The 24,940-nt window shown below is 36.7% G+C and overlaps 1 protein-coding gene across 1 annotated transcript; it reads right to left on the reverse strand.

Annotated features, from left to right (window-relative positions):
* Window positions 1-4,482: 4,482 nt before the first annotated feature.
* Window positions 4,483-24,559, reverse strand: LOC146002690 (uncharacterized). The gene is made up of 4 exons (XM_083140648.1): window positions 24,483-24,559; window positions 7,000-7,106; window positions 5,967-6,020; window positions 4,483-4,802 (listed from the first exon to the last, which is right to left on the reverse strand). Exons 2-4 carry the CDS (start codon window positions 7,069-7,071, stop codon window positions 4,614-4,616), a joined length of 315 nt encoding a protein of 104 aa, XP_082996774.1. The 5' UTR covers window positions 7,072-7,106; window positions 24,483-24,559; the 3' UTR covers window positions 4,483-4,613.
* Window positions 24,560-24,940: the final 381 nt, after the last annotated feature.

Below are 24,940 nucleotides of genomic sequence, written 5' to 3' on the forward strand. Positions count from 1 at the left end.
TTGTTTCTCTGTTTCAACCAGGAAAGAAAATTTCTATTTTTGTAGAATCGAAGTTGTATTGTAGCTAACCCGTGTTATCAGAAACGACGAAAGATAAAAGTGTACACAGCCATCTTCAAACTCTCTCAGTTAGAACCAGTTTGGGAACGTGGCGTCGCCTTACTGGTTTCATGTCTTTGCAAAATCACATAATTTACTAGGAAGCTTGTACTTACCTGTTGCTGGCTCCTAAAAATTAGCTCTGAAGTAATCGGAAATAATTATTTGTGGTTTTCTTGCAGTTAAATCCAATCATATTAGTATTTAACTCGGCTAACAAATGGCACTACAACATACCCATTCCTCTCAGGTGCACCATGCAGAAAACGAACTCTCTCGGGCTGCCAGAAGCCATTTTATTCAGGGTTGTTAAATGTTCAGGAAGCCATAAATTTTAATAGGTTCTATTGAGTTTGGCTGCAGGACCGGAACGTTTTTCTTGCACAATTCAAATTAGGTCCAAGTTGCGTATTTTTTCATTGAAAAAAGTTTCCTGGACAGAATTTATATTCATCCGAGAAAAAAAGTTCCTGGACCGTATTTAAATTCATCCGTGAAAATAGGTTCCTGGACCGTATTTAAATTCATCCGTGAAAATATTTTCCTGGACCGTATTTAAATTCATCCGAGAAAAAAAGTTCCTGGACCGTATTTAAATTCATCCGGGAAAAAAGTTCCTGCACCGTATTTAAATTCATCCGAGAAAAAAGTTCCTGCACCGTATTTAAATTCATCCGGGAAAAAAAGTTCCTGGACCGTATTTAAATTCATCCGAGAAAAAAGTTCCTGCACCGTATTTAAATTCATCCGAGAAAAAAAGTTCCTGGACCGTATTTAAATTCATCCGGGAAAAAAAGTTCCTGCACCGTATTTAAATTCATCCGAGAAAAAAGTTCCTGCACCGTATTTAAATTCATCCGAGAAAAAAAGTTCCTGCACCGTATTTAAATTCATCCGGGAAAAAAGTTCCTGCACCGTATTTAAATTCATCCGAGAAAAAAGTTCCTGCACCGTATTTAAATTCATCCGAGAAAAAAGTTCCTGCACCGTATTTAAATTCATCCGGGAAAAAAAGTTCCTGGACCGTATTTAAATTCATCCGAGAAAAAAGTTCCTGCACCGTATTTAAATTCATCCGAGAATAAAAGTTCCTGGACCGTATTTAAATTCATCCGAGAAAAAAGTTCCTGGACCGTATTTAAATTCATCCGAGAAAAAAAGTTCCTGGACCGTATTTAAATTCATCCGAGAAAAAAGTTCCTGCACCGTATTTAAATTCATCCGGGAAAAAAGTTCCTGCACCGTATTTAAATTCATCCGGGAAAAAAGTTCCTGCACCGTATTTAAATTCATCCGGGAAAAAAGTTCCTGCACCGTATTTAAATTCATCCGGGAAAAAAAGTTCCTGCACCGTATTTATATTCATCCGAGAAAAAAAGTTCCTGGACCGTATTTAAATTCATCCGGGAAAAAAGTTCCTGCACCGTATTTAAATTCATCCGAGAAAAAAAGTTCCTGGACCGTATTTAAATTCATCCGAGAAAAAAAGTTCCTGCACCGTATTTAAATTCATCCGAGAAAAAAGTTCCTGCACCGTATTTAAATTCATCCGAGAAAAAAAGTTCCTGCACCGTATTTAAATTCATCCGAGAAAAAAGTTCCTGCACCGTATTTAAATTCATCCGAGAAAAAAAGTTCCTGGACCGTATTTAAATTCATCCGAGAAAAAAAGTTCCTGCACCGTATTTAAATTCATCCGAGAAAAAAGTTCCTGCACCGTATTTAAATTCATCCGAGAAAAAAAGTTCCTGGACCGTATTTAAATTCATCCGAGAAAAAAAGTTCCTGGACCGTATTTAAATTCATCCGAGAAAAAAAGTTCCTGCACCGTATTTAAATTCATCCGAGAAAAAAGTTCCTGCACCGTATTTAAATTCATCCGAGAAAAAAGTTCCTGCACCGTATTTAAATTCATCCGAGAAAAAAAGTTCCTGGACCGTATTTAAATTCATCCGAGAAAAAAAGTTCCTGCACCGTATTTAAATTCATCCGAGAAAAAAGTTCCTGGACCGTATTTAAATTCATCCGAGAAAAAAAGTTCCTGCACCGTATTTAAATTCATCCGAGAAAAAGTTCCTGGACCGTATTTAAATTCATCCGAGAAAAAAAGTTCCTGCACCGTATTTAAATTCATCCGAGAAAAAAGTTCCTGGACCGTATTTAAATTCATCCGAGAAAAAAAGTTCGTGGACCGTATTTAAATTCATCCGAGAAAAAAAGTTCCTGGACCGTATTTAAATTTATCCGAGAAAAAAAGTTCCTGGACCGTATTTAAATTCATCCGAGAAAAAAGTTCCTGGACCGTATTTAAATTCATCCGAGAAAAAAAGTTCCTGGACCGTATTTAAATTCATCCGAGAAAAAAAGTTCCTGGACCGTATTTAAATTCATCCGAGAAAAAAAGTTCCTGGACCGTATTTAAATTTATCCGAGAAAAAAAGTTCCTGGACCGTATTTAAATTCATCCGAGAAAAAAAGTTCCTGGACCGTATTTAAATTCATCCGAGAAAAAAAGTTCCTGGACCGTATTTAAATTCATCCGAGAAAATAGTTCCTGCACCGTATTTAAATTCATCCGGGAAAAAAGTTCCTGCACCGTATTTAAATTCATCCGGGAAAAAAGTTCCTGCACCGTATTTAAATTCATCCGGGAAAAAAGTTCCTGCACCGTATTTAAATTCATCCGGGAAAAAAAGTTCCTGCACCGTATTTATATTCATCCGAGAAAAAAAGTTCCTGGACCGTATTTAAATTCATCCGGGAAAAAAGTTCCTGCACCGTATTTAAATTCATCCGAGAAAAAAAGTTCCTGGACCGTATTTAAATTCATCCGAGAAAAAAAGTTCCTGCACCGTATTTAAATTCATCCGAGAAAAAAGTTCCTGGACCGTATTTAAATTCATCCGAGAAAAAAAGTTCCTGCACCGTATTTAAATTCATCCGAGAAAAAAGTTCCTGCACCGTATTTAAATTCATCCGAGAAAAAAAGTTCCTGGACCGTATTTAAATTCATCCGAGAAAAAAAGTTCCTGCACCGTATTTAAATTCATCCGAGAAAAAAGTTCCTGCACCGTATTTAAATTCATCCGAGAAAAAAAGTTCCTGGACCGTATTTAAATTCATCCGAGAAAAAAAGTTCCTGCACCGTATTTAAATTCATCCGAGAAAAAAGTTCCTGGACCGTATTTAAATTCATCCGAGAAAAAAAGTTCCTGCACCGTATTTAAATTCATCCGAGAAAAAGTTCCTGGACCGTATTTAAATTCATCCGAGAAAAAAAGTTCCTGCACCGTATTTAAATTCATCCGAGAAAAAAGTTCCTGGACCGTATTTAAATTCATCCGAGAAAAAAAGTTCGTGGACCGTATTTAAATTCATCCGAGAAAAAAAGTTCCTGGACCGTATTTAAATTTATCCGAGAAAAAAAGTTCCTGCACCGTATTTAAATTCATCCGAGAAAAAAGTTCCTGGACCGTATTTAAATTCATCCGAGAAAAAAGTTCCTGGACCGTATTTAAATTCATCCGAGAAAAAAAGTTCCTGGACCGTATTTAAATTCATCCGAGAAAAAAAGTTCCTGCACCGTATTTAAATTCATCCGGGAAAAAAAGTTCCTGCACCGTATTTAAATTCATCCGGGAAAAAAGTTCCTGGACCGTATTTAAATTCATCCGAGAAAAAAAGTTCCTGCACCGTATTTAAATTCATCCGAGAAAAAAAGTTCCTGCACCGTATTTAAATTCATCCGGGAAAAAAAGTTCCTGCACCGTATTTAAATTCATCCGAGAAAAAAGTTCCTGGACCGTATTTAAATTCATCCGAGAAAAAAAGTTCCTGGACCGTATTTAAATTCATCCTGAAAAGAGGTTCCTGGAACAAATTGAAATACTCTATACATAAAAAGGTTCTTTACCTTGAACCCATTTACAGTTGCTGATTTTCTCTTCCGGGCGAGAATTGAATTTATTTACAATTCCTGGAAATTAACAACCATGGGATTGTTAAGAATCCATAAATAAATACATTCTAATGGGTTCTGTGGTAGCATCAACACCTTGTAATCATGGGGTCCCGGGTTCGATACCCGCTGGAGGCACAAGTGGTTCGGATTCCACTTTAAGCTGTAGGTCCAGTCCCGATTAGCCTTACTGTGCATAAAGTGGACTTAAAACACCAACTCAACTCTAATGGGTTCTATTTGGTTCCGTAAACCTTTTATCTCGCACAATTTAAATTACGTAGATCCAAGTTGCGTTTTGTTTAATTGAAAAATACGTCCCTGGACCGTATTTAAATTGAGCGAAGGTCATCGCTTATACCCTAGAATGTTTTGTGAATAAAGATAAATGAATAGTGGGTTAAAGAATAATTAATATAGATTCGTTGGATTGTCAATAATCTTTATTCAGGTGCAATCCAAAGCACTGTACTGCAATAGTGCAGAGGTAGTGTAATTGGAAGACCGCACTTACGTCGGATGTGGTACTAACATTCTTGCTTCTTTGAATTTCCTCTCATTCATCATCATCTTCATCTTCATCATCATCATCATCTTCATCTTCATCCCAATCTACTCCTTTGCATTCAGAATCGCAGTTACGGAAAATGTCACCATGATTATCTGTGGAACACCAGCCTGGGTCCGTTAACTCGCAGCACTTGACGCAGTTATTTTGGTTGATGTTCTGGCATGGAACTTTAGCCTGAGGAAGAAGTAACAGATAATTAATGAAATCAAAGGAACCATAACAATTGTAGCGCTACAGGGGCAACTGCCGCTCCTTTGGGTTGTTACCTTAAACAATATGTTAGAAGGTAGAACCAATGCAGTCTCTCAATATATGACATGTTTGTTAACGAAGTCTGTTTAAGAAGTGTGCCACTAATCCTACCTATCTATCTGTTACCTGATCTTCTGGTACTGTAACAGGAAAAATTCCCATTTAACTTGTACATATTTAGGGAATTGAGGGCTTACCCTCTAAGACAGGAACATCGACGAACAGCAGGGCGGCCTCTCAGCGTCTCAGGATGTACCAGAATTAAAGACACAAGAATTTATTTTAGCATTGACCTTGAGAGAGTTTTCAACCTTGTGGTTATTTTCGTGAACTGTCCATTCTGGAGGAGAAATGGCCTTGCTGGCCAGGACGAAGGTCTTGTGGCCAGTAGACCTTCGATGCCAATCGCCTGGGGCAATCCCTGAATATTCACTGCCAAGGCTCTCGCCTTGTTTACACTAAGCCACCACAACTTCCTGTAGGTTAACTTGTCTGTGACCTAATAAACAGTGCAATTAAATATTGCAATAAGTAAAGAACATGGAACTCGCCAGACATTTTAGTAGGGGAGGTGTGGTCATTAATAAAACTTGATTAGTAACCATAATAATAATTATTACCGCGGTTATAATTGTTTTTACAATAAAAACTATTATGAGTTATTAAAAATAAAACAAGTGTATTACAAATGTATTGTTGTTATTATTATGTAAGCAGGGAGACTTTGCTATTGGATTATCCACATGAATGAATATCCAACACAACTATTATTCATTATTTTCCTACGTTTCGTACAGTTAGTGTACTGAAATTCATAGTTATTGTATTTTGTTACTAACTTTTACACAATTCGTCCAAGAAAAGAAATAACTTATTTTTGGGCTAAGTGGTAGAATATGGAACCATATCCTTGTCCCTGTAGTTTACACAAGGTGGTTAAAAATCACGATTTATATTTAAAAAAATCATTTTTGATGATATTTTTTATATAAATCGGTTTTTTATTTAATTTTAAAATGTATCAATAATTTATAGACAGCCTGTTCTTACTCCTCAAATAAATTAGATCGAAGAAAATGGTCTTACGGAATCCATTTCCTTTCTGTAGTCACACTTCTCACCGTCTTCACCTGTTGCCAACTGAAAAGCAAAATAGTTATTATTACTTGCAGCAAACATTGGTGATATGTACTTTAATTTATAACACAACGTGTAAGGACAACAGTGTTTTTTCCTTATTATAATATTTTATTAACATGCTAATTAATTAGGTAATTGCATGTACAAGAATATGAATCTGCGCGTACGGCCGTACCAGGCACGTATTTAGAAATACATTTCGGGTGGTCGGACCAATTGTCTTAATAATTATAATAATAATAATAATAATAATAATAATAATAATAATAATAATTTAATTATAATAATTTAATAAAATATTATTAATTATATATGTTTATTAATTAATGTTGTATTGTTATTATTACATGAATAAGTAAAAATATGCTAAAAGAATAAAAATATAACAGTAAGTATTTATTATCTAGTTAAGACCGCCAAAATTTGTATAAAAACAACTGCCCTGGAAAGGAAATTAATGTCAAACAGATAAAGAATTGAGGGCCTCTCCGCTGGCGCAGTGGTAGCGTCGTCGCCTTGTAATCAAGGGGTCCCGGGTTCGATACCGATTGAGGCACATGGTGATTCGGATCCCACTTTAAACTGTAGGTCCAGTCCCAATTAGCCTTTAAGTAGACTTAAAACACCAAATCAATCAATGAAAAAGAAAGATAAAGAATTGAATATTTATTGAATAACAAACAAAGGAGTTAGATTCAATTGACGAAAAATAAGATTCCTGAATAATATTTTATGCATATTATCATCAGTAGTGTGCATAAATCTTTGGAACTCTCCTTTAGTGCCGTACAAGTCAAATTCCTTGCCGTTCAATAAGTTCTGCTGTAATAAATAACCATCGATTATGTAACAAATCCTAAATAAATATATATTTTGATTATATAATTTTAGTACTTGGTAAGTATTTCGGGTGTGTTGGTTCAAAGCAAGCCCACCAAACTTGTACTGTACGTACAAGGGTGGGGATTTAACAACTCACCTGCACCACAGTGAGTACAGCAAGGACACCCACAAGGAGACCAATGGCACCCTTCATCTGCCTGTGAACCATTTCTTCAGTATCTTTCTTCTTTCAGATACTCTCACCTGCAAAGACAACACACGTTTATAAAGATGGATGTGATGTCACTGGAACATTCTGCAAAATGAAGGGAAACTTATGATACGTTCGTGTGTAAATTATCAATACTTACAAAGTATGTTCAGTAAATGACCATATTTGGTTTTATTTTTGTTATTTAGGATCTTGTTCCTGGTTCTTGAAAGATCTCGTTGTAGAGTTGTTCTTTGTAATCCGTGTGATACAAACCGACGGTATTTGCTCGAAAGGTTACGAATGAATGAAATGTGTCCCGGAGAGAGGTTGGTCTGTCGCTCGAATGCAACGCACTTTCTTTCGCTATTTTATAACTGAGCGGAAATCGACGTAGAGAAATACAGGTGCCACAGAGAATATTCCAGAACGGTTTCTGGCTTTTGTGACTTCAGAAGCTTCAATCTCTCGGTTTTCTTCCCAACAAAGCTGTTTACGAGCACTTGGCGTTATTACCCCAATGGAGCTTATTTACAACTCTCCTTATCTACGAATACTACACTTATTATACAACAAGTATGGGCGTTGCCGGAACGTTTTGATGGGGCGATGAGACCAGTCATGAAATTTTAATAATAGAAATAATAATAATTACTATCATGGCTATGGTTGCCACTATACAATAATAACCAGGGGCGGATTTATATTCACTAAATAAAGCCAAAATATACATGCAAATATGCACTATTTTTTTTAAACAACCTATTTAAAGATTCTGTACGCCTCACATGCAAAGTAAATATATCAGTAACTCACTAAACACAATTATAGAACTGAAAATGTGATAAATTGTGCTTTTTAGGATCACCAAAAATACTAATTTACAAATGTTTTTAGTTTCAAGTAACAAAACAATTATATTACACGCATTCCTTTGTCTGGAGAGCCTCTCTCTAAAAACTGCAATATTGCAATAATAATAATATACGCATCTTAGAAAAACTATGCTCTTTTCCTTGCATTAATCAATATCTTATTATTTTACATTAGCATTTCAATACAATAGATGTTATTTATCGATATTTTCAGGTAGCAGAATCTTGCGATTGTCAGAAAGTAAGTATTTGTATTTTGAAAATGTTCTTTCCATTTCACAAGATGCCACTCGACAGTATTGTTCGTTTCATTTCTTGTGTTGATATCTTGATGTAAAATGGAGTTTTCTGTATTCAGAATTTTCAGATAAATAAATATATAAATTTTAGTTGTGGAATAGCCAGGCAAATCCTGGACTGCCCCCCCTCCCTCAACACCGAATTCACCCGTCGCAGGAACTGTAAACCTGGGTTTCTGGAAGCTATTGCTAACTGCTTCTCGAATTAAGCTCTCTCCACTACTCCTGGTACAGTTTCGTTTTGAGCATAATCGAAAAGAGATTGGATGGACATGGGAAGATAAAAATCTTATCTCCGTCCGTTCAAAACTATCAACGAAATTTTACCATATTTTTAATGCTTTATTTAAGATTCAGACCACAATGGTCTGGATGGCCTAGTGCGGGGATTCAACCTGCAAACACTCCGAATGTGAATCCATCGCCTTAACCGTCAGTTCACTGGATTGCTACATTTAACGTGCGGTTCTGGTGGCGATAGAGTTCGCACAGAGATAAATGTATTACAGACAGATATTGAACTCAGGCAGCAAACCGTCTGCACTATGAATCTGTGGTTCGCACCTACCGTACCATGGGAGTCGAGCAAACGCAATCACAAAGATATTCCGTGTTTGTCCGCATAACAACAGCTTTATAAAAAGAATTAGAAAGGCACAATGTTTTAACATAAATTGTGCTGCACGTTATATACGAGGTATAATTGTGACAATTTTCCTTACCAACACCAGGGACACGGACGCTATCTCAGATTCTATAGGACTGCCATCTTTCTGCTTCCAATTACTTTAATAGTAAGATAAGCACTTTCAATCACTACTACTTTCGTGAAGAAAATCACCCAAAAATCATGTTTAATCCTGAATATCGTGAATATTTAGCTGCAATCCATCGACAGACATAATTGCAAAAAGTTATTGTATTTTTATTATGTCTAATTTAAGAAAAAATACGCTCATAGTGCATATCTTCATCATCTGACCATCATTTCCTACGTTTCTACTTTTTTCTTATTTTGTACTAGTAGTGGGTTTTATGCTATGGACGGCGCGAGAAAGTACGAACCCCTCTCCAGCAGCTTTGGCCATACTTAAAACTTGGTCAACATGCCCATATGAGTTTTTGCTCAAGTGTGGAGCTCTTATAATTCAAGATTTTTGTAAAAAAATGCCCTCGGGAATTTTTCAGAAAGTACGAACCTCTCTCCAGCAGATTTGCTATACTTACAAAAGTTGCATCAGCCAGATTTTTGTCAAAAATTGATATATTTTTGGCTACACCAGAAATTAAGCTTATAGTATGTTTTTCTGTCAAAATCCCAGGAATCTTGAATTGATATCTATTGGGTTCTGAGACCGAGTGGAGTATGGTGCATTGCCTTGTAATCAGGAGGGTTTTGGGTTTGAGTCCTTATAAAATCTGATGGCAAAATGTTAATATTGTTGTTTTGTAAACAAAGGGGCTTTGGGTTCGAGTCCTGATAGATGTGGCATTCCATATGTGAGATTTTGCTCTGTTGATAGCTCCCAGATCTTAAATTTGGTAAAAAATGTTATACAACAGAGCAAAATTATTCTCTATTAAGAATCACCAGAGTTTTGTTATCTGGGAGCTCAACAATACGGGGGCAAAACTGCATAATCAATACAATAGAATGGAGGTCATGTAAATATTGCATGCTCTTTCCAATCTTTTGATCAGTCCCATGTTTCGGCCAACAATTAATTATGCATGCCCGGGAGTTGTATGCCAACAGATATAATCTATACTGCGTCTTTTCAGAGAGTTATTTATTATTAAAGAGTAATTGCCTTCATTCTGTTTGCCTGAGTGATTATATCTATTGATATTACCTCTATTGTGCCTTTTCCGAGGGGAAATTACATGTTATTTGTCATGGAACTCAAAGAGAAATTCTTATCTATACTATGCCCCTTTTCAGGGACCATCCATCATATTGAGGAAATTCCTGGATATTGTCATTGCAAACTGAATTGCATTTAGGTTTGGTTTTGTTGTATACAAGTCTGTAACTTACAGAATAATTATTGCAATATTTCTGTATTTCAGCTTTTGGCAGTATTTTAGGTAGGTATCTGCTACGAGCAGAGGTGGTATAAAATGGGTAAGTAATATATTTCCTGACGGTAAAGTATTGTTTTATATCCAAAGAGTTTCTGTGTTTGAATCGTGTCTCTAGTTCGAGTTGCTGTTTTAAGTCCATTTTATGCACAGTAAGGCTAATCGGGACTGGCCCTACAGTTTTAAAGTGGGATCCGAGCCACTTGTGCCTCCACCGGGTATCGAACCCGGGACCCCTTGATTACAAGGCAATGACGCTACCACTGCGCCATGGGGGAAGCCCTGAATCGTGCTTCTAGAATTGCTCTGTGACCCGCTCATTTCTCACATCATAAATATATGATTTTTCACCTATGAGAATAACGCTACATATGGTGTCATCTGGTAAAGCCTCGTGGAATTCACAGATAATTTTAATGTTTGTTCTGTCATTAACCACAACCTGTTTTCTTTTCGAAGTGTTAATTACAAACATGGGTCTCCGTTCCTTGAATTCATCTGGTGCGTAGTACAGGTCAGTATTGCCAGTAGTGACGCGCTTGAAGGAAGAAAAAGCTTCATATAATTTAAGAAAATCATCCTTGGACATGTCTAAATTGTAATTTTCTCTAGGAAATACCTCATTTCTGCCATTTTTAAGATATATATTTTTGATGTTGCAGCTATCAAATTTACTCGAATTTTTTTCCTGATTGTTGTGTCTCCCAGTCTGAAACAGTACCACTACAAAATCGGGCATGTCAAATTGTATGCTGGAGAATGAATTTGTTGCATCAAATTCATAATAGGTACCAGTGGCAACCTTCTGTACGCATTGATATGTGTAAAATTGCAGAGGAACCTGTGGATTTTTTAGGATATCTGCTTTGTATTTAAGAGCGTAACTGGCTTCATACTCAACAACGGGGATTCTTAACTCCATAGTCTGAATAATGCACTTGCCCTCATCAGGTAAGGTATTGGGCAGAGCTTCTCCTGTAGGGTTTATCGCACTGTACCTCATCAAAGCATTATTATCATTTGCAGCTCTTCTAAATGTAATTCTTAACCCACCCTTCCACATGATATCTTTGTAATCTGAGAAGAATCCTGGCAACAGGCGCATGGGGAACAGCACTGTGTGGCTCTTGGTTAATATCTTATCACCAGCTTCAAATCCGCCTATTTTGTAGTATGAAGCCTCGGTTTTGGATAATTTTAATGTGGCCAAAGCTGTGGAGGTAATGCCGGGATAATCTATTCTGTTTATAACAACACCATGCTTTCTGATCTCAATTTCAGAGAACAGATGCGGCACAAAATTGTCCACCAATCTTATATTCGAATTTGCCGGATAATCTGTTCCATCGAGCTTTACAACATCAAATTTGATGTATAGATCTGCTCTGTGAGGGTGTATAAATCCATCCCCAACATCAAGATCAACCTCGATCTGTGTGTTGGGTTGATTTAAATTTGCAAATGTCCTCCTGTTTGGGGGGAATGATTGTAGCTCATAACTCTCAATATTTTCCATTGTATGTATTTTTATTTAAATATTAATCTCTATGATTGCAGTTGTTGTGGCTCCAGCAAAATCAACTAATTCTTCTTTTTCATTAGTGACCATCAATTCAATATAATCTATTCTATTATGGCCCACAGGAAAATATAATGTTGGGGATGGATTGTAGATGATGGGCTCCATGAATTCGGAATTAGGTTTAAATGTTGCAATGATGCCAGTTTGTTTGTGAGTGCCTATGCCATTTGATTTGGTGATCATACCCTCAGCCACATTACAGTGAATATTCAGAGTCTCTATGGCTAAGAATTTGGGTATATTCATAGCAGTGTGTTTGATGGCCGGTTCAAGTTTTGTGTTGTTCTCAAAGCCTAACAGCTCTCCTATAGTACCCAGATCTATTTTCTCTGTGGCAGATACAATTTCTACTCTGTGAGTGACAGAATTTTGACTTAACACTACACCTCTGGGTAATTGAGCATTTAGAGTGGACAGATTATACTGCCCTGGAGTGATGACAATTTTTTGATCCCCAACTGCAATTGTGTTGTTGTGGTGTGTAATATTAGGGATTAGATACATGCCGTAAAATGCTCTGAGAGCTATTGTTTTGGGATACACTATGTCATCATGCAATTTGAGTTTCAATATTGAATTTTGGCTGGTGAGATGGAATACCCCCATGATGTTTCAGATACCACAGGGCCTTTTGAAAATTTTCAATTGATGGTTTATTTATTTGAGACATATATCTGAGAACAGATAAACACAAATGTCCGCAATTAACATCTTTGAAGTTTTGAACACGGGCATTATTGTAATAAAGATTAGCTGAATTTAGATATTTTATTAAATTTTCAGGTGGAACACCTCCAAATGAATCAAACACAAATGCATCATCGTTTAAATATTTAAGATAACAGATCCAGTGAGTGCCCTGATTTTTGTACTCATCCAAATTAACAATGCCACACTCTCTGTTGAGTGGTTGTTCCGGTAAAGAATCAGACATGTACACACCTCTAAAATGTTTGATGCCCAATGGCTTGATTAAAGCTTCAATATCTTGGTTTGTAAGCGGCTCTTGTTTTTTTTAAACTTACTCATGGCTCTCTTAACACCTTTGCCTTTTTTCTCCATGGCCAGGTTATGGCGCTTCTGCTCATCTAATTCTGCCCTATTCTTCTTGGCATCTATTACTGTTTTTGCTATGGCAGCTGATCCCCCAGCCAAGCTCCCAACAGCCCCGAGAGCAGCTAAGATGGCAGGGATGGTAAATATGAAGCCACCTGTATGCAATTTTTTTCTTGATTGCTGTAATTTTTTTAATTGGGGGGTACTAAGCAACAGTTTCATACCATGGCCCTTGGCAATACAAGAGCTTTTCTTCTTGCGCTGCTTTTTGGTTAAAAGACTATCAATAGTTTTAAGAGATTTGAGACCTGCATAAGGTATTTGATACATAACACCCTTGGCCTTCATCGTAGGTTTATTATATACATATTCACAACCCCCACCCCAGTTTTTGTTTAGTGCTCATAGCTATGGTGGTCCCCAATGCTGCTATTTTTTCACTCAAAGAAGCATCTTTGCTTACAAATCTACCAAATGCAGCCTCTTCTAATTTCTTGTCTGCAACATGTCTCTTGTCAAGATCAGTATGTGTGTTGTATGCTATGTCATGGTCTCTACAAGCAGCATCTAGGGGATTTACACCAGGATCCCCTCTGTTTAATCTATGATCCAATTTTGTACCGGGACCGCAATACTGATAGCCTGGAATGTGTAGTTCAAATGGCAGCTTGTTTATAATGTCATTAACCAACCCCCGACCCTCAGAAATATTCCAAAATTTAGGTGGTAGAGTATTAATAATTTTTATGAGATATCCAATCCCCTTAGGGTCATTCACTATAAAATTAGACAATTTGGTGCTTATCATGTCCATAATTCCAACCTTTTCATTGTAAAAATTGTGGTTGCCAGCATTTTCCTCCCCAGCTATCACCAGCAACCTATCTACAAGTTTCCTGACATCATCAACCCACACAAATTCTTTAGGCAGGGTGTTGTATTGTTTGATTCCACTGCCAGTCTTGATCTGTGACCATATGGGCTTGATTAAATTGTTGTATTTTGCTCCACTGCTAGACTTGACTCTTTTTTGTGTGGGATCATTGTTCTGGTATAGAGCATCTGATTTTATTAATATTTCTTTGTAATGTTCATAATCTTGATCTGTATAGCTGCCAGGCCTTTTCCTAGTCATCAGTTCCCACAATCCAGGTGTGCCGGTGTACTTAACAAAAGCACCTTTTTCTCCGAGACGAGATTCTGAATAAACAATTATATCATCTCCCATAAAAGTTACTCTGAAATTACCAATTCTATGTATGATGCTCCCATCAAGCTCTGTGTCAGCATATAAGCCAAACACCTCATCTTTGTTGTCTTTAGGTGTGGTTAAATATTTTTGAGCAAGAAGACCCAATTCAATAGGATCCTGTGTAGCTTCAATTCTTCGAGGAGCAACAGGACTAGGTGTATGAATACTGGAAAGTGGGGTGAATGGATAATCTAATATGTTCCTTGCAGCTACAGGCACAAGCTCTGTGATCAAATCTTGATTTTGCTCTGTAACAGTTTTGATATTCTTACCTAAATTATTAATAGCATCAATGACAGGCTGTTCTGTTTGTTTGTGTTTTTCATAAATTCCACGGTTCTCTGATTTCCATCCCTTAAATCTTTTTACAAGGTAATCTCTTAACTTAAGATCATCGATGATTGGTCGTTTCATGGTTGTTTATTTATGTCTCAACGTTTAGAAAATCGTTGATTTTATTTCTGTATTTGCCAGTATTAGGTGTTCTTGTCATATCAATTGTAACAAACCCATAACTGTCCTGGCTCCAGCACCTGCTGCAAAACTTGGAAAAATCATTGTAGCTCAAGTCCCCACCTACATATTCATCATGTATGTGTTTGAGGTTGGTATGGTCTTGATGAAACACACATATAAAATTGCTGTTGTCTCGGATCAGCTGCTTCGGTATTTTAGAAAAAGTCTGTGCCAGGTAGAAGCAATCAATGTTTTTGTGCCGGCCCTGTGTAAAGAAATTTCTAACCTTGTTTTGATTATCCAGTATAATGTCATCAAACACAACAACAGAGTTATCGAGACATTCATCAAGTGGCTTAACATCTGATTCAAAAGTAGCAATATCCAATCCATCATATAGCTTCATCAGCTGCTGATATTTTAATTGTTCCAAGCTCTTAGAAAAGACATACAAGTGCCTGTTTTTCCAGTCTAACCAGTTGGGTGCCAATAAAAAATTATCAACCATTAGTGTAGTTTTACCACAAGCAGATGGCCCAACAATAAGACACCTAATATTATCAGGCAGCAGCACTCCATTTATCTTATTCTGCTGTTCAGGTTCTGGCAGCCTTTTTATAACATCCCAGGTGCTCATACTATCACTTTGTTTGCATCGATCCAGCTGTTTTCCGGATGACCCAGCCATTTGACAAATAACTTGTTGCCTTTTCTGCGGATGATTTTTTTCTATGAGATATGTGTCGGGCTGTTTAGTTTTGCTGAGCTCTTGTTCATAGAACCTGCCTTTGAGAATTTCTCCTCGGTGATCTTTTATTATATATGTGTTAAGGGTCCCGGGTTTAACTTGAACCACTGTAAATAATTCAGTACTCCAGTTTCTAGTAAAGCCTCTTTTGAATAAGTGCTTATATTTGCTGATTCTTACTTGGTCACCCACCCTGTATTTGGCCCTTCTTGTTGTTGGCTGGTATCTAGGATAATAAACAGTCCTGATCAATTTTTGCTCATCAGATGAAGTTACTTCAGAGGGTTTCATGTTGATTGTGGAATGGACCGAGTTGTTATATTTATGTAGAAGTTCTGGAAGAATATTAATCCATTTATAATTACCTTGGAGGGTAAATTGTTTATACATAAGATTTTTTAAGGTTCTGTTGAATCTCTCTACAATTGAGGCTTTCAGATCACTGTAACTCGAGTAATGTTTTATTGCCTGGCTTTTAATAAATTGTTGGAACACTGAATTATAAAATTCTTTGCCATTATCTGTTTGCAAATAGCGCGGTGATCTTCCTGAATGATTGATGATTGTCCTGAGGGCTTCTGTAACACATTTTCCAGTCTTGGATTTGAGTGGCACAGCCCAGGCAAATTTTGAAAATGTGTCTATCACAGTAAGTAGATACTTGTAGCCCTTGTTGATTTTGTCTAAGTTTTTCAATTGTCCACTTGACAACTCAATCAAGTCGCTTTGCCATAAATCATCTATGCCCTTTGTGACTACTGGGAGTCTCTTATAATTATGTCTGGCCTGTCTGTGTAATTCATCAACAATAATTTGTCTAGACATGATATGTAAACAAGAATATTGCAACTATGGGGTGTTCAGCAGCTGATACTACAGGATTTTCTAAATATAATTTGTCTCCTATTTGTATTTTAAATTCCAGAGAGCCATCATCTTCAGCATAAGATGTTTCTAATGTATTGGGGTCTGTAAAATCCTCTAACTCTACACTGGTGATTTTTACTTTGTTATCAGCATTTGTTATTGATAAGGTAGGGTAGTGGTGTGCCTGTGGTTGATGCCAATATTTGATCTTGATTGGTCTCAATGTGCCCCCAACAAAAAACTGGTAATAAAATTGTGCAGGGGACAGCATATATATTTTGCCACCTGGTGTAAATGGTGAATCATATTCTTTGTTGGGGATGCTGTACAATTCAAGAATTACTGTATGTTTTGGATTCTCGATTATGCCCGTTATTTCTTTTTCTGCTGTGAGCAATCTGCTTGTTACAGATTCAAGGTGCTCATTGATGGTCCTAACAACATCATCATGGCCTGGCTTGATTTTTATGTCCACAATAAGTTTCTTGTATTGTTGCACAATCTCTTGAAGCTGGGTGGCAAAAACAGACAGAGCATTTGCTTGATTGGATTCCATGGTCCCTAGCTGTTGCTTGATATTAGCTACAATTTGTTGCAAATTTTCAACAACTGCCAATTTTGAATTTTGAGCAGTAAGATCATGGACCTGTTTTCTGATATCCTCAAACAGGGCATGCAGTTCATTAATATGTTGATTGGTTGGTAGAGTGGCCACTGTCTGAGTGAGTTGTTTGATCTCTGCTTGGATATTTTTGATATCTTCTGATTTCAATATCCTATTCACAGCTCTCTTAATATTTTTAAGTTCCTGTGATGTGGGAAGATTTGACACAGTATTTTGCAAAAATTCAAGTGCCAATTTTACATTGTTTAATTCAGAAGCATCAGCCACATTTTGCATAGCATTTTGGAGCAGGGCTATATCTGCCTGAGTGGGTGTTGATTGTTGTAAAATTTCAAGCTTTGTTTGGATATCATCGATCAAGTGATGAAAATGAGATAGCTCAGATTCAGTGTTGAGGTTTTCAAGCTTTGTGATTTGGTGCTGGACACTGACAAGGGTGTCTACAATCCCAGGCAATCGGGATTCTAGTACATTTGCCAAATCATTTTGCACTGCTGCTATTGTACCTTCAAGATGGGTTATGGAACTTTGAATTTTTCCAAAATCTTCATATGTTTCAAGTTGCAGCTTGATGTTTGCAACACTCCGAGTTATTGCATTCAAAGCATCAGAAGATGGCAAGTTGTTCATAAAATTTTCAAGTGTCTCAATTTTTTCTTTAACCTCGGCTATGGCATTGTTCAGAGGATCCAGATTAGGTATCTGGAGTGACTGAATCTGTTCTTTTAGAGTGGAAATCACTAGATCAAAATCTTCTTGTGATTTTATGCTTTTGACAATTGTTTGGAGCTGTGTCTGGACATTATTTATCTGCTCTTCCAATTGTTGTTTCAATTGCTCGGAGTTGTTAGCCTGGGTCTTAAATTTGGCTTGAAGAGCTGCTACAGCTTCTTCTAAACTTTGAAAATTATCTAATGTTGCCAGATCAGTATATTTCTGAAGCAGCACTTTGAGTTCAGAATCAATTTTAAGAAGAGGGTCCATGCATTGTGATTGTAAATTTGTAATTTCTAATTGAAGACTGGCATTGAGTGTAGTTTGTAAAGCTTGTAAATCACTTCTTAATTTCTTGACTCTGACATCAAGCATCAAAATCTCATCACTGTGATCTTCATGTCTTGTATGGCCAAATATATCATTAGGCATTTTGTTTTATTGGTTATTTATTATAGAGTATCTGATTCTTAATTCTATAAAAAAGGGTATAAGCTTGTCATAAGATCCAGGGACCTCAATATATAAGCAGTCACCAGCAGAAACAGTATATACAGTGCCAGAAATCATGTTTGAGTGCTTAATTCTGTAAATATTTCTCCCTACTGAAATCTTGACATCACCCTCAGGGGTTGTAATAAATTGCAATTGCCCACCTACAGGTAATTGGTAATGATTTAAATTATTGTTAAATATGTACAATGTTTTACCTGTTTCATCATCAAGATCTGTAAGTATGCTGTTCAGATGAATAATTAACAAGCCACTCAGTTTAGACAGCATATCAGGAGAGGGTTGTGGTGTCGGCAGGTCCATAATAGCCTGTTTTTTGAACCCAAATAAGTTCATAGGCATGTTTATTTATTTCAAATCATGCTCTGTAATTGGGCATTGTTTCCCACTTTTCAAATCACAATGCCCCCAAGGTAAAGTATGTGTGCCACATGACAAAATGCATCTCTTATCATCATGTGGGTCCAGGGCCACTTTTGTTACAATATTTGAAGTCAACAAGTGATTCTCACTCTGAATTCTATTTTCTGATGTTCTGATTGAACTCTGTGATTTGATGCAATTTTTGTAATCTTCAAATACAAGCTCTTTTTCAACAGTTACTCTGCCAATGCCCTTGGCCTTTTTGGCAACAGCACCACTACATGTTTCAAAACTGTACATCTTGGCTCTTAACCCAGCAAATGCCACAATAACATCACCAAGTGTCTCATCTTTTAACTTGCCAGGCACCTTTTTGTTGTGGGGTTGAATTCTTGTATGTTCACTGGTATCAAAGTATTGAAGCAATTCAGGCTGTGACATATCTTGATAAACATCTTCTGTTTGAATATCAAGAATAAAACTATCCGTGTCCATGTACAATAATTTTACACGATCACCATAAAAAGGTTTCAGCACATCATAATACAATATTAACATATGTAATTTGGACAATTCCAATATCACAGCCCCTACATAAATAGGTTTATCAAACTTGATCTTTGTTTTCATCATGTTGAAAAGTGCCATGTACTCATCATAAATTCTTCTGTAATTGAAGTTGGGCTTTGCAACCAATTTTTTGCTCAGGCTGGGGTCAGTAATTATTTTAACATCGGTATGTTTCCTGACATTTTCAATAGTTTTGCCATACACTGAATTCACCATCAATTTAAACAAGCCCTTATCAAATTGGCTCTTTGCAAATGTTCGAAGCTCCGTGTTTGTGTCAATATATGGTTTCAACCATTCTGAGTGCCTGAACCTCAAAACTTTGCCAACTTTGGTTACTTGAACACCATGTTTCATCAGGAACTGGAGGTTTTTGTAATATAAGACACAACCCTGTTTCGGCTCCAGGGTCATCATGAGCTTCTTCTGTTTAGAACCAGGTGAGCACTGAACCTCGGGAATTGGGGGCAGATCAGAAAATTTGTTGTGCAAATGATCTGGAAATATCACATCAGCCTCTATGAAGAGGCCATGGTCACTGTCATCAAAATCCTTAAGATCTTCAATATTGAAATCTTCAACCCACTCAAGCCCTGCATATGGCAGTTTATCCATCATAGCGTGACCATAGAGGTTGTTTGCATCTACATACAGTATATAATTTGATGGCCGTGCTGGATCATAATCAGGCATATACTTGTTATTTGCTCTGGCATATCTCTGGGAACATTGCACCATCCCTCCTCTTATACATTTCTCCATAAACAGATACATATCTTGATCGTGGATCAGATCCAATTGCTTTTTGGTATTGAAAAACGTTGCAGCCCATGCTAGGCCCGGGGCACTGTAAAAATACACTGGGTCCAGTCCATAATTTTGCATGGAAGATTTTCTGAATGTCTGTATTACATCAGCTGAGATGGTCACATCAAGTTTCAAATAAGCCATGTGATAATCACGAAATGTCTTGCATTTTAAACTCTTCCACATCAATTTGGCATGGTGATAATCTTCATCAGTGATTCCAGATCCTCTGATTTTGCTGTAAAATGCTTCTTGTGGTGGCAGGGAACACTCATCAAATTTAGAAAAATCTGTGACATAGTCATATGGATATACACCCTTCCGCCTAATTAATTTCAGGTCCTGATTTGGAAACGAAGCACGTGTGATTTTGAATTGATCATCAGATAATTGAGTGGCCAGTGTAGCCAGGCTAGCAGGTAAAAATCTGTAAGAATCAAGAAATCTTAATTGAATAGGAACACCATCAACTTTAATTATCTTGCTAATAGATATATATTTTTCATCATTTTCAGCTAAAATATTTAAATTCTGCTTCTCAAACCCCTCGTATCTGATCAGATGATGGAAATCATAATTGGATGCTCCATGGCAAAATATGGGGACAAATCTTGGTCTCTTGATCTTAATATTACAGCTATTACACAGGGCCTGTTTATATCGACCATCTGTATGAGAATGGTGATGAACCTTAATATTTGTATCTGAAAATTCAGAATCACATACCGGGCATTTTTCTGCTTTGTTGAAATCTTCAATCTGTTCCTCTGTTAAAGGCAACATAGGCTTTGATATTAATAAGATGTTAGATGCTATGTCACGGCACACATTTTCTATTCTATGTGCAAATATTTTGATGGCATTTGGTCCCTTGTATGAATATTCTTTAATAACAACACCATCCCGTATAACCATAAAACAAAAGCTGGAAGGTTCATGTTGCTGGTATGGTGTACTTGATGATTCTTCTGGATCTGGGCTACAGAATGCAATAGGTTTGAGGTTCGATTCGAAATCACAGACAATAAATGCTGGGTGTTCCAACAAGGCTTCATATTTTTTGAATTTGCAATTTTCACTTGGATTGGGCATCACCATATGAACAGGTTTATGGTTCCCACAGTATTTCAGATGCTCAATTAACTTGTTTTTAGCAATTTCTGCATTTTTTTCAGAAATCCTATTTACCATTTTTTGACCATCAAATACAGTCAAACATCTTCTGCACAACTTGAATATTCTATTAGATTTGTCTAGTTGTGTTCTCACTAAAGCTTCAAGATTATGTATCAGAGTGTAATGGTATGTATCATCTCCTTCAATTAAGAGCAGATCAATTGGAATAGCAGATTCATCATCAATTGTACTGATTCTGAGAGGTGCTATCGGGCAATTGCCAGTGGAACAAATAAATACATTAATAGATAATTGTTTGCCATTGATATGCCTGGCCCTTTTTTCAAATTTATCAATATTCTGAACTGACATTGGATATTCCAAACCCTTCATTACATCGTCAAAAAGATGTTCATGTTGTTTGTAATAAGCTATTCTCTGAGGATCCCTTGAAACTGGATACAAAGCAGCTAATATACACCACAAAAAGCATTTCTGGTCGCCTTTTTTTATATTGACCACGGCTCTTTTGTTTTTGATATTAGCAGGCAATGGCACATAAGTAGATCCTTGTAATGGAGTGAATTCAGAAATATTAACATAGAGCTTGTGTGATGAACCGCATAGGCTCCATCCTGATTCTTTTGCCGCAAATTCAGAGTGTTTAATGTTCAGTTGATTTATCAAGCTGCTTATTATTGTGTCTGAATTTGTATTTGAATATACAGGTACAGTTTCTGTTATGTGGGGCTGTGTAAATTTTGTGCCGTTTGGCTTCTTATATTGTACAAACAATTTGAGGGACAGTTTATAAGAGCCATTTTGTGCATTTAGAATTGCCTGGAGATCAGGATTTACACTGTTCAAGAAATTCTCAATGCCACATCTTGGCTCTGATACAAACCGGTGATCCCTTAATTGGCCGTTAAAACTGCTACGGATAGGTTCATAGCGTGGCTGCTTTGCTGCTCTGGCATTAAGAGGTGCTTCGTGCCTTCTTTTCAGACCAGATGTTGATGGTTGAGAGGGCAATGCAGAGCAAGTATCTTTATGTTTATATGTGAAGTATTCCATGTTATATTTTCTATTGCATTTGGGGCAAATTTTTGTGGGAGTTTTGTATTTGTCTGGATTACAAATTTTTTGATGCTTGGCCCAATTAGAGCTGGATATATTTTTATTGCACTGATTACAATATTTTTGATTCGGCATTTTTGCTGTTGTTTATTATATACAATTTCCTGGGTTTCAATTCAAAACTTTATACTGAATAAAAAATATCAGTTGGGTTCAGCACTGTGATTTGTATGTGTATATGTATATATGTGTGTATACACTTAATATTTTTGGATTTGGTATTTATATAAAATTTCCTGGGTTTTAAATCTAATCTCTATGGATTAATATTATTAATATTAATCTTATGACAGGTTGTAAAGCCAATAGCCCACAAGTATAAAATCATTCACACTGACCCGGCGCAAATACCTGCACGGACATGCATGTCTTGAATAGCAATAACCTTGTTATGTATAACAGGCTGGGACAAATATAAGCTTGACTCTAAATATGAGTAGATTACAACAAATATCAGATTTTATATTGTTCAATATGAATTTAAACCTGTAAGTAAGAGAAGTACTGTATCAACACATCTGTTCCCCTCAGTCACTCTCACATAACTGGCTGATGCAATATTCGGGAATTTCTGTAAATACTGAGGAAAAAAATCAATACTACCGTCTCGGGAATTGCGCACATTGCCACAGAGGGGAAACATGCAAACACGAGGCAATTCTAGAGGTGGGCTCTGCATATTGCATTGTTTTAATATTGGATAAGCAAATTGAATAATATCCAATTAAACTTAAACCTGAAGTAAATATGTATAGGTAGGTATGGATACAAGTTTATAGACAAACTGATGCAATTTTGTAAATCTGCTTGAGGAGAGGTTTGATATTTTCTGAATTATAAAATTCTTGGGTTAGGCAGGTGCTACACTTAAACAAATGGGCATGTTGACCAAGTTTTAAGTATAGCAAATCTGCTGGAGAGAGGTTCGTACTTTCTGAAAAATTCCCGAGGGCATTTTTTACAAAAATCTTGAATTATAAGAGCTCCACACTTGAGCAAAAACTCATATGGGCATGTTGACCAAGTTTTAAGTATGGCCAAAGCTGCTGGAGAGGGGTTCGTACTTTCTCGCGCCGTCCATAGCATAAAACCCACTACTTGTACTCAAATAACAGAATTATTCTTCACTAGGTTATGCAGCAGCATTGTCCGCAAAAATTAACATAAGTATATAAAAATCGCAGTATCCAGGCCAACGCAGGCAACAGATGTTCTCTGTTACCAAAAATGAAAGCTGTGTTTGAGCATGGTAAATATCCATGTCGGCAACCTGAAATGTATTACATGTTTAGAGCATACTTGACAATAAATAACTCTGCCGACAGTGGTAAACGCATCGTTACTTTCTACCCACCGTTGGATTAATATGCTGTTACTTCTCTCTCCTTCGGCATTTATTGCCACTTCTGCAGCACATACACACACACTCACAGCTTTATCAAGATGTCACATTAACAGTTAATCCTCAATTAACGCGAACCCAATGTTTTCGTTGGAATTTGGAAATGTAACTTAATTCTCTGAAAGGTTGTTGATTGGTGAAAGGGTGGGGTTTCTCTATCGTTGCAACCAGAACACATGCAACGCTTTGAGATGCGTTTTGAAATGTCCTTGACCCAACTAGTGCCCATGACCAGACGAAGTAGGTTATTTTTATGTTTTTGCTGACACAAAAAAAATGGAAAATGAAGCAGACAAACTTCAAACGAACAATCACATGAAAATTACTCCAATACGTAGGCTATATACAAATTATATGCACGTTAAGCTAAAATATGCACTAACGTCCCAAATATGCATTTATATACACTATGTAATCCGCATCAAGTGAAATTAATAAATCCGTTGAGAGCATATGAATTTTCTTTAAGGAAAAAAAAAACATGCAAATATGCAAAAATCCGCCCCCTAAACTATCATACACTAATATTAAAAAAAATCATTTCAATTTTATAATCATTGCTAATGTTCTTATATACTGGATCCACCGGTTGTATAAATATCCAGCACAACAGCTTTCCATTATTTTTTACATTCCATGCAGGTAGTGTACTGAAATGCATAGTTTCAAAAGTGTGAAACCATTTATTCTTTGAATTAATGTTAGAATCTGAAGAAAATAACCTGGTTCCTGCATGGTACAATAATTTTTTTCAATCTAAAACACTTTTTGGTTTGGTTATTCTGTTCGAATAGTTACTAACTGAACTTTATTTCGATTATCAACAATAAATATAACAGGCTCTCTACATTTTTTTCTAACTTGGAATGACCAAGAAAATTTCTAGGGGGGTAAACGAACACCTTCGACCCCACCTCCCGATGCCCATGACAAGAAGTAACACTAATAAGGTCCAATGTACAAACCATTCAAAAGTGCTCCACGTTGAATTAGTTCTTCCTGCGAAAACAAGGAGGCCTTAACTTGGTAGCTCACACCTCCATCACAACTTCCACTCACCTTGGCGCAGCGTTTTATAACATTTCCACCGGATGTCGCCAGAATCGAAGTGTTCCATATTTCCCCACCCACCCTGCAATACCCGCACTTCCTCTAACATAGCTACAAAAGTTTTCACGACAATATACTTTCCAGGCCATTTGTTCCCAACAGAATGAAGTATGTCGACCCATGGGCATCCTCTTTTTATCGCCTTCTATTGAACCTCTGCAATTTTATGACAGGATATCGGTTGCAAGTCGAGGGTCACCAATAAAACAAGCTGTTGGTATTCTCAAACTTTTTCAAGAAACGTGTTCTCCCTATTTCCTTGGTAGAGCAATTGTAATTGCTTTTTCTGGAGAAATTCTAGCTATTACATTAA

This window comes from Lepisma saccharinum, chromosome 18, assembly GCF_977018435.1.
Source record: "Lepisma saccharinum chromosome 18, izLepSacc3.1, whole genome shotgun sequence".
Classification (NCBI taxonomy): domain Eukaryota; kingdom Metazoa; phylum Arthropoda; class Insecta; order Zygentoma; family Lepismatidae; genus Lepisma; species Lepisma saccharinum.